At 39.3% G+C, this 11,024-nt stretch overlaps 1 protein-coding gene across 1 annotated transcript; it reads right to left on the reverse strand.

Annotated features, from left to right (window-relative positions):
• Window positions 1–1,738: 1,738 nt before the first annotated feature.
• Window positions 1,739–4,457, reverse strand: rbp3 (retinol binding protein 3). The gene is made up of 4 exons (XM_044102748.1): window positions 3,197–4,457; window positions 2,757–2,947; window positions 2,396–2,538; window positions 1,739–2,296 (listed from the first exon to the last, which is right to left on the reverse strand). Exons 1-4 carry the CDS (start codon window positions 4,388–4,390, stop codon window positions 1,971–1,973), a joined length of 1,854 nt encoding a protein of 617 aa, XP_043958683.1. The 5' UTR covers window positions 4,391–4,457; the 3' UTR covers window positions 1,739–1,970.
• Between the last annotated feature and the right edge of the window lie 6,567 nt (window positions 4,458–11,024).

Below are 11,024 nucleotides of genomic sequence, written 5' to 3' on the forward strand. Positions count from 1 at the left end.
CAGGTTTCATGTTTCATCCTGAGGAGGAGAGACAGACGGGGGGGAAAAAAATGGGTTAAGATCCGATTTTGCACCTCCCTCATGGCTGACAGGAGACTTTTACCAGGGAATGGGATGGGTCGAACCAAACAATGCTCCAGAGTGATTATTACAATCCTTTATCAGCACAGGACCTTCATCAACAGCTTTCTTTACACTAATTTATGCTTAGCTGTTTATATAGCCTTTGATTTTCTTACTTCACTGCGAAAACACAAAAACCTAGAAAGTATTTGTGGACTAGTTTTTGGTGTAAATATCTTAGCACACCTGAACTAAGACAAGGTAACTTTTCAGCAAGATATAGGAGCTTGTTGTTGGCTAAAAGAATTGTAAGGTTGTCAGAAAATAATTGCATGTACATAAATGAATGTTTAATTTTGTCCTGGTAGAAAGTGAAGCCTTGTCCCATTGGTGGGCACCGCCTCTAAATAAAACGTTGGATCTCCCAACCCCAAAGCACTTAGACAATTGTACTACACCAACACAGTGTTTAGAGGAAGCTAATGTTAAAGTGCTATATATATATATATATATATGCTCTCCAACCAGGTGATAAAAAAATCTGAGTCTCAACCTTGACAGCAGCTTAAAACTCCATAAACAGTTTGATTCTGTTGCTTAAACAAGCTTCTTTCAGCTCCCCCTGCTTTCTAAACTACAGACACTCCTGGTAGTGATCTGGAGAAGGCCTGAAATGCCTTGTTAGCTCTTGGCTTGGTTACTGTAATGTTTTATAAGTCACCATCAATCAGTCAGTCATTTATTTATTTATTTTTTTCAATAATTTTTACCTTCTTTTATCATGGTTTTATTTTTAACTAGCGTTTTGTTTTATTATGTCCTGCAATTGTTTAGTTTGTAAAAAACTTTGCTCAACATAAGACATTGCTAGAAGGTGATGCATAAATAAAGTGTATTATTTTTAATTATCATCTCCAATAAACCTAGCATGCATGTTTTGGACTGCAGCTGAGAACTGGTGTATTGGGAGAAATTATATTTTGTTATTGCCTGATTTATTTTCTGTCCACAGTAAATTTTTATCTTTTTCTCCTAAGAAATATTTGCTTGTAACAGACCTTTAATCTGCTCCTGTTTAAGTCTTCACACACACAATCTCATGAAGTCGACTTCAAATCCAACATCATCGCCATCACAGTCGTCAGCACTTTGTCCCCTACTTGAATAATTTATTGTTTACTCTTAAACCCAAGCTTAACATTGCTTAAACTTATATAACTTTCACTTTAAGACAAATATAACATTTTTACTGTAAAGCACCTCCAATTATTTTTATGCAGTAGTGGTAATGTACTAATAAATTTGCATTGTCTTTGTGTTTAGTGCCAAGGGGTGCAAGAGTCTAAGAAGTGTTTTGAACTAAATTGGCTCCAAGTTGCATTTCAAACATGTTTTTTGAAAGGAACCTTTTGTTTCCTCTTCACATTAAATTAAAATGAGGCACACACTTATGAACCACTTTTATTGGGTCTCACCCCTGGAATTAATGCAACCCAAGTAGGTCCACATGATTGAACTTTAGGACAAACATCATTCTACATCCACAGTTACGACTTCGCATGTGGAGACATTAGATATTTAAAGTGTTTATTTTTCAAACATGGCATACCAAGAGCAAGGCATAACAAAGGAAAAGCAAATGTTGAAGACATATTACATCCACTTACTCACTCACACATGCAGTAAGAATCACGTTTACACAAGAATTACAATAGTTTTTCCACTTCCATTCATTTTGCGGAAGTAGCCGTCATTACCCTACGTACAACCGAACCTCTGCATTGCAAAAAACAACAAGGTTTAAGTATTTTGAAAATTAGGAACAGCATACTCTGACCTACGTTGTTCTCACAAACAAGCCCAGAATTCATAGCCAAGGGGAAACAGAGATCTCTGCAGCACGCTGTTTACTGCTGGCCTCCAATGTGCTTGTTGAAGATGCCCTTGGCCACCTCAAGGGCAGCATCAGCCGCCGCAGGGATGTGGGGTGTGACACCCACTCCCTCCCAGGCTGGTCCGGCTGAAGTCTCGGAGTGGACCGTGGGGATGCTGAGGAAGATGTTGCTCTCACCAACAGGGAAGACCTTTGGTGGGTGGGAATCCCCGGCAGTGGTCTCTCCAATAATCATGGCGCGGCCTAGCTTCTTCATGATGTAAACAAACTCCTCCGCGGCACCCGCCGTAGCCTTGCTGGTCAAGATGATGAGGCTTTTCTTGGAGCCATACCTTACACCTGAAAGAGAGGTTGAAATCAAGTTGGATAACTCTTAGTCGACTTCCTTCACTGTAACAAAGGTGTTTTTTACAATAATGCTCATTGTCTTTTTATTACCAGTAAGTTCATCCAGAGTTCGCAGCTCAGTTATGGTTCCAGATGGTCTGTCATAGAGTTTGTCCAGAACTATCTCCTTATCCCCATCGAAGAAGTAAGAGCAGAAACCCGCTATGGCTGTTGTCGGTCCACCAAGGTTGTTCCTGCAAACAAAGAATAAAACAGGGAATGAAAATTTTTGTTTCCAAACCTTTATATTTTTACGCATTTGAGAAAGGCAGGGTCCCACAGAAACTTAGAGATTAAGCTAAGTTCAATTGTCTTTGTTGAGATGCCAAGGATTTATAAGCAAAGATGGCAGTATACATCTTTAGCTACAATTTACACATAAGCTAAAAGCATGGCAGAAAAGAAAACCCACCTGAGGTCAATGATCATAGCATTTGTGTTCACAACTTTGTTCCAGATGTGCTCCACAATAATCTGGGCAATCGGCTTGACTTCTTCAAAGTCTCCAAACATGTCAAATCGGAGATAGCCAATGTTGTTTTCGAACACATCAGTGTGGAAGGAGATTTTGATCAACTCAATGTACATCTCTGGAGAATATTCCTGCAAAACAAGCACAGACAGAATTTGCATCACAAAAGACATCTGAAATATTTTTGTACTTACTTTGTGATGCTTTCAGATTGAAGCATCTGGAAGCATTTGTACAACTTAATGTACTTCATATTTAAAGAAAGTTCTCTTTCAGCCTTCAGTTGGAGATTACACAGAAGTTTTTAAACTTATGCTGTCTACCTTAAAAGAACCTTTGACAACATATCAGTCAAACAGTGAAAGATAAAATAAATTTACCATTGGTGGTAGGGCTGTGGTGTTGGTGGTGGTCTTCAGACTCTTGTCACCGGAAAGGGTCTTGAGGTCAGCTGACAGCTTTGTCTCCAGACCTTCTTTACAAACAAAGCTGCTGAATTCTCCATTTGCCAGAAGCTCTCTCAGCTTCTCTGCAACATCTGCTCCAACACTCTCAAAGGCGTAATTGTTGGCAATCAAGCTGGCTGATTCCTCAATGATGCCTGGAACTTGAGCTCGGAGGTTGATAATCCTGATTGCAGTAGCAAGGGCATCTTCTGCACTGACTTCCACATCTGGGGTCACACCTGTCAGCTCCCAGGTTGAGCCTGTAATGGGGTTGATGGACTTTGCGGTAGGCACCGTAACGTAGAAGTCGGTGTCGCCCACTTTTAGTTTATCAACTTTCACTGAGCCCCCAGCGGTCTTCTCACCGACAATGGTGGCTCTCTTCAGGCTCTGGAGGCAATAGGCAACATCTTCAGAGATGCCCTTTGTGTTTTTGCTAGTGAGTACAATCAGAGGCTTGGCCACACTGTATCTCTCTCCCAACAGTGTGGACATAGACATCAGCTTAGTGGTGGTGTTCGAGGGTCGGTCATATATGCTGTCAATGTGAATCACAGGCTCGGCTTCGGTAAGGTAAGAGACTATGTAAGGGATGCCAGAGATGTCCCCACTACCAGTGTAGCGTAGGTCAAAGATCAGAGCTGAGGTGGGCAAGATTTTATTCCAGACAAGGTCTACAAGCAAAGGACCAACCTTCTCAGCAACCTCCTCCCCAAGGATGTGATCAATTCTCAGGTAGCCAATGTTACCTTCCAGGATGTCTAGCTTGATGGATGTCTGGAGAATAGTAACAAGCTGCTCAGGGGGCAGTGGAGGCATCTCCGGGTGAACCACAGGAATATAGTTTGGCTCATAGGAGACCGTCAGCCGTGGATCGCTCACTGTGGTTTGGACTCCATTGCTTAGGACGTCGGCCAGTAATTTGCCGTCTGGGATGTCGAGTACTTCAGTGTTGCTTGTGGCTGCTGCAATGTCCTCCTTCATCCCCACCAGCTTCTCTGGTGAGCAGTAGTTGTTCATGACGATTTTTGCCAAATCTTCAATAAGGCTGGGTGGAAATGAGGCATGCAGAAAAGAAACATTCCCCAAAAGCAGCAAAGATGCCACCAGAAAAAGAGTCTTTGCCATTTTTTTTGTCTGAGAAAAAGTGAGCGTATAGGAATTGGAAGCTTGAAACTGAACCTCCGTCTCAAGTTTGGTCCTTTGACAAGTGGCACCGGTTTGGCTGCAAGGTTTCTGATTACACCTTTATAAGAGGATTTACTCCGCAATAAACTTCTAATCGCATTATCCTGATTGTTTGCGGAAGAGAATAACAAGCAAGCTATGTATGTGTAGTAACAAGGTGTTGGCAGAGATCTTGGTCTTTGCACAATGTAGTCTGGACAGTTATTTAAAGCTGAATGTGCCAGGTAATCACCGTTTTATAACAGAAACATCTAGAAGGTTTCTAAGTGTGCCATAAACATTTATTTTTCCTTGGTAAGTCATTTGATTGCCAAAATGCAATTTGAAATCATCTGTAATTTTCACCTATTAATGCGTTAAATGAGTTTTATTGCTTAATTTGAAAGCAGAAGAAATTTTAAAAAATAACTAAACTTCAGGCAATGCAAAAACAATGCCTGTAAGAAACAGGCAGCTAATCTATGCCATACATTTAAATAACTAAAACAATTATTTCAGAAACATGACAATTACTGTTTGATTCATTTTACACATTTATTTGCAGTAAAGTAGTTGAGTTGAGGTGTACAGGAACCACAGGTTTGCTTGGTAAGAGCTCCCTCTTCTGGGCATTAGAGCACAAAAGAACTCTCCCTGAACAGAAGTAAAAACATTAACTTAACCAAGTTAACTCAGGAAATTTCATTTAGCCAGTGAAACATAGGAGGGTCAATCACAGGCACTAATAACTAGAGTAATTCACATAACAAAAGGTAAATACATGAGCAAAAGAAAAAGGGAAAGCCTCCCAAAAACCAGAAGAAAATGTCACTTTAACTAAATTATCACCAAGCACTAATTATCATTATTTAGTGAAAAATCTGGCTAAATCATTAGCAGTTTTACATGTCAAATAAAATCAAACTAATTCATTTATATATATATATATATATATATATATATATATATATATATATATATATATAATAGATGATATTTCCCTTTGTGAACCAATGCTTTTTAATGTACCTGATGATGAAACCACATTTTTTAAATTAATTTACTTTGGAACATTTCAGTTTGACCAAACGTTGACACAAAGTGATGATTGCCACTGAAAACATAACGAGCATATATGAACTGAAAAACAAACCAATAACTCACATAACCAGACTCTTAATGTGAATGGGCAAATTTCACATACAAAGATAAAAATTCTTCTAGTTTCACCACAATCTAAATCATAAAAAATCTTTTCAGGAGGACTCAAAACAGAGATGCCATAAACCTCACAATAAGTACCAATGGTTTTAAGCCAACTACCTCTTCTTATGTGCTTTATATTGCTGGAATTCATGCTCTTCTTTTCTTTTTGTGTTCATTTATTTTACATACAAGTCTTAAAGTATGTAATGTCATATGATAGGACATAATTGTCAATTTACAGTGTTACTTATTTACAGTCTTACTTATGCTTTGTAACTGAATATTACAATAAAGTTATATAAACAATAGACTCACAAAGGGTACAACATGACAAGATCAAATCAAAGAACAAACAGTTTCCAATACTTCACATTTATGATGCTGCCATAAACAAATGCTTTGAAAACATTCACAGTAATTCTTGATATGAGGGTCAATATAGTGGTACTGTTAAGCATAATCCTTTGTCAATTATTTTAGCAATAATCTACAGGAAATGCTTTCAAAATTAAAACTTCTGTCTATATGTAATAAACGTCTTCTAAAAGTGGATCCCTTTTTCATTGTTCTTGCTCTTTCTTCTTGAGCTTTGCTGCTATTACTGTTTGTGCTACTGAAAGTGCTTTAGTAACCTGAGTGGAAACATGTGGCTCCACTCCCAAAAAGCTCCACACTTTCCCAGTTGTGGGACTTAAAATAATCTGTTTGGGAATGGAGGCATACAGTATACTGTCCCTAATCTGATACGTCCCACTGGACAAAGACCCTCCGGTTGTTGGCTCTCCAATAACCGTAGCTCGATTAAGGTCACTCATGGTGCGAGCAAATAATTCAGCTGGTGAGCCTGTCATATGACTTGTCAGGATGAAAAGGTCCTTTGAGGATCCATATCTTTGACCCCTAATGTGAGAAAATGTCATGACTTTAGTCAAGGAGTTGGTTGCACGGTCATAAATGGTGTAGAGATGTTGTGGTGGTTCAGCATCAAAGAAATACGTGCAGAAGAGCGGAACCGCTGTGGAGTAACCACCAGTGTTGTATCTCATATCAATTATGAGGGCTTCAGTGTTCACTATCTTCTTCCACACTGAATTTAGGGGCTGTGGTCCAACTCCTTTTACCACTTCTATGTCCAGCATCATGTCAAAGCGCAGATAACCAATGTTACCTGGCAAAACCTCAGTTTTAAACAAAGATTCAGCTATGTATCCAAACTCTTCTGGTGAAGGCATCTTCGGGATGTCATGAGGAGACTCAGGTTCAACATCGCAGTGGAAGACGTGAATGCGGTGATCACCTGAGCTTTCCTGGAGATCCATTGTCAGTTGCGACGCCAAAGATTCAAAGTCAACTACTGGTCGATACAACCCCTCCCTCCATTTAGTTAACAGCACCTGGCTTACGTTAATTGCTACTTCTTCAATTGCATAGTGTTGCTCCAACAGTTCCCCAACTCCTGCAATAAGGGTCCTGAGTACCTTGTGAAACTCCATAACTTCATAAACACGGTCCAAAGCTTCCTCTGCCAGTACAATGGCATCAGGGACAACACCACCTCCCAGCCAGTATTCCCCATTGTTGTCTATAAAGTTTATAAAAGGGACGGTTATGGCAATGTCTGTCCCTTCTATCTCAAATGTCTTTGAGTGCATGAGGTTGCCAGATGTAATTTCCCCAACGACTGTGCCACAGCTTAAGGACTGTATCAGGTAAGCAAGCTCTTCCCCCGTGCCTGCAGTGTGGTAACTTGTTAGCACATAAACTCCAAGTTTGGAGTTGTAAACTGGCCCTGTAGTTTTTGAAAGAGATTTGTGTTCTGTTGTTGTGTTCTTAATTCGGTCATTTATTGTGAAGAAGTACTGTTTCTGGGAGCAGTTGCACAGGTAAGACAGTATAAGTGTCAAAGAATTAGAGGATCCACGTGTGTTATATCGTAGATCAATGATCAAGTTATCAGTGTCCTTGAGGGGTTCCCATATCTTTTGAGCCATGAGCTTCTCCAGTTCAGGTACAGCAGAAGTCTCTGCTAACTCATCAAAACGAAGATACCCAGTATTACCTGGAAGAACTTCTACTTTAAACACTCTGTTAACGTATCCCTTTAATAAATCCGTGTTATCTGGTATTGTATAAAGCTCATAGTCTTGTTCTATACTAGTATCATCATCTTGCATGTATTTGATAATTAATCGAGGATCTTCAGACACAGTCTGAAGGTTCTGGTTGAGTCTAACAGCTAAGTCCTTCTCTGATCCAACAGATAATAAGTCTGTTGACTGCAAATGTTGCAGAAGTGTTGAAACTCTGTCACTGAAAGCATATGTATCTCTCATTATGTCCGAGATAATTTGCACAACCTTTGGAATGGCATACCTCAGAGTCAGAAGGGATTTGGCCTTTGAGACAGCTTCCTTTGCCATTACATTGATTGTTGGCGAAACACCACTCACTTCCCAGCTCTGGCCTGTTATTGGATTAATGGATCTTGCCACTGGAACTGTTATGTAGAAGTCTGACTGAGCAATTCTGATCTTTTGGACTTTTACTGACCCACCAGCTGATCGTTCTCCCACTATAATGGCTCGCTTAAGTTTCTTTAGCGTGTATGCCACAGCCTCAGCAGCCCCCATTGTGCGCCTGCTTGTCAAAATGATTATGTCCTTCTTCTTACCATATCGTTTCCCTGGTATTGATGACATGGTCCACAACTCTTTGGTTGTATTTGAGGGCCTGTCATATATTGTGTCAATATGAATGGGGGGCTCTGGATCTGAAAAATATGAGATTATCACTGGAACCCCAGAAAGTTCTCCACCTGTGTTGTACCTCAGATCAAAGATTAGCGAGGATGTCTGAGCCACCTTGTTCCAGACGTTGTCCCACAGTTGAGAGCCAGCCTTTGCTACTGTCTCTTCATCAATGATCTGATCTATGCGTAAATAGCCTGTGTTGTTTTCCAAAATATCCACCTTAAAAGAGTTTCTCACCAGCCGCCTCAGTTGATCTTTTGAGAGCGACTGCAGTACTGGCGGCAGAACAGGAACAGGATTAGCCTCATATGACACCATCAGTCGTGGATCACTCAGGGCTCCTTGAACTCCGGCTGTGAGCAAACTTGCGAGTGTATTCTTGTCTGAAAGCTGCAGGATTTCTCCACTGGTGATAACTTGTTGGATGGCTTCCTGCATCCCAAAAAGCTTCTCTGGAAGACAGTAGTTCTCCATAAGAATCTTGGCAATTTCTAATACGAGAGCTGGCTGGAATGATGAGGTAACAGGTAGAGCTGATAGAAGCAGTATCCACAGCAGGGGTGATGTCCGTTGGTTTGTCATGACTGAAGCCTCACGAGGATAAAAGATCTCAACCGTCCTGTCAAGTGAGCTCTGTTAGTCTGTGTCCAGAGATAAAGTATTTTTTTAAATGTTTTTTTCCCATAAAAACAAACAGCATAAGAGGCTTTAGGCTCAAATAAACCCTTGATCGCATTATCTTTTGTGATTCAGTCAGCACGCAGGAGATGACAGAATGGAAATTTTGTCTGGGTCATTCTATGGCTGACATAATTACACAATCTCTAAGATAATGCCACAATATTTGATTTGGATGGGGGGTGGGGACACCGGCCAATGTGGCATGGCAGCTGATATTAGTACAAGAGCTTGATCCAGGAACATTTTCAGCTTAGGCAAAATTCATCTATGTGGATCTTGTTTTCCAACACCACATGGTGCTCAGTTATCTTAATCGTCTTAACTTTTAAATGCCCTGTCATGCCTTACATAATACAAGTCTGTTTGTGCCAACACCTTGGATGCTAATCATAACACTAAATTTAGTCAAATATTCTTTTGTGTTGACTTTGACTTGGGCTCGTCATCTGAACAAGTAAGAAGATATATACGTTATCAAAGTCAAGGTGCTTAACAATAGAGATAAAGCAAGAAGTCTTACATCAAGAAATCAGTGTTCAAGAATAAAAACAAAAAAGGGATGTTCCAATCTGGACGCCACGCTTATTTTTTTGCCTTTAAAGGCAGAATATATATATATATCTATCTATCTATATATACATATAGATAGATAGATATATATAGATATATATATCTATATAGATATATATATATATTGGCTCTCCTGTGTTGAATTGGTTGCCTGAGATTAGAATTATTTAAGTAGACTTGCAAAACAGTTTTCTGCCTCTTTATTTTCATAAAAGAGACTAGAAAATTGGCAAAGTGGTGAACCCAAAAACATATTTAACTGCTCTGGTCACTTCATAATATCCTTGAAGGACATTTAAATCTAGCCAAAATAAACTCCTTACTCACTCATGAGCTTTTTCAGAGCCGTATGTGTGAGATTTTGTTTTTTACAGTGATCTTGAGATGCTAAGAGTCGGATCTGAATTTCTTGTCAATATTCTTCAATTATACATAACCATTTTTTTTTTTTTTTGCAAATTCTGACAAATTTGAAATGATTCATGTTTAATCAAGAATTTTTCATTTCTTTAAAATCAGATTTGTTAATAGGATGCTTAAAACCTTCAGTATGAAAACAGCTTAACAAAGACTGACTGTAGGTGTTTCCATTACCAACGTGTCCTAAACTTTGTTAATATTCTTCTACTGTCGAAAAAACACAATTTTGTAAATGCGCAGTTTCCATTAGATAACAAATGCAAATAAAATAACACTTGAATAAGTTTGTTCACACGTTAAGTCATTAAAAAACATGTCACGACATCATCCTCCAACTATTTTCTTCTTCTTAGTTTGCGCCAGCGGCAACATCCACTTGTTGGTCATATGTGATGCGAAAAAAGTGTTTCTGTAGCAAATTTGCAGAATAAACCAATTTTGATAATGCTTGAAAAACCACCTCAGTGCCAAAACTTTTTATTGAAAAAGCACAGTTTTTTCCAAAATTGTCATGTTTCCATTATGCAAATGTATTTTTTTTTTATGTAATCATATGGACAAGGGAAACGCAATGCATTTTTGGCTTTTTCTCTGGTGCTAAGAATGAGGTAGGAATAAAATGTCGCCTGGACTCCATGCCTCCTTGTATGGGGAGTGTGACTTAAACCAGATATTTTGTGAAGCCTGATTCTGATTGGCCAGTTTGCACCTGGTGACGACTCTTTCCCTCATAGCTTCTGATTCAGAACTTAGACTGATCGCTCTGTTTAGATGAGTAAAATAACTTGGTTTGCATCTTACACCCAGTATGAAAATCTAATTTCTGTGTAGAGGGCCTCCATGGCTTTAAACTTTGATTTCATGGAACATGTTCTTGGTGCTTTGCAGACATTTAAATGGTGTTGGCCTGGGTTCTGATGCTATTCATAAACCAGATTAATTATGGGCCACAAATACAGGATGTCCAA

This window comes from Gambusia affinis, linkage group LG20 (assembly GCF_019740435.1).
Source record: "Gambusia affinis linkage group LG20, SWU_Gaff_1.0, whole genome shotgun sequence".
NCBI lineage: Eukaryota > Metazoa > Chordata > Actinopteri > Cyprinodontiformes > Poeciliidae > Gambusia > Gambusia affinis.

What these genes read in the sequence shown, in the direction of transcription:
- rbp3 (XM_044102748.1), bottom strand. Translation starts at nt 4,390, where the DNA reads ATGGCAAAGACTCTTTTTCTGGTGGCATCTTTGCTGCTTTTGGGGAAT. An exon ending in CCACAGCCCTACCACCAATG is followed by an intron (nt 2,948 to 3,196) that starts GTAAATTTATTT and finishes CTTGTTTTGCAG; the next exon opens with GAATATTCTCCAGAGATGTA. An exon ending in GCTATGATCATTGACCTCAG is followed by an intron (nt 2,539 to 2,756) that starts GTGGGTTTTCTT and finishes CTTTGTTTGCAG; the next exon opens with GAACAACCTTGGTGGACCGA.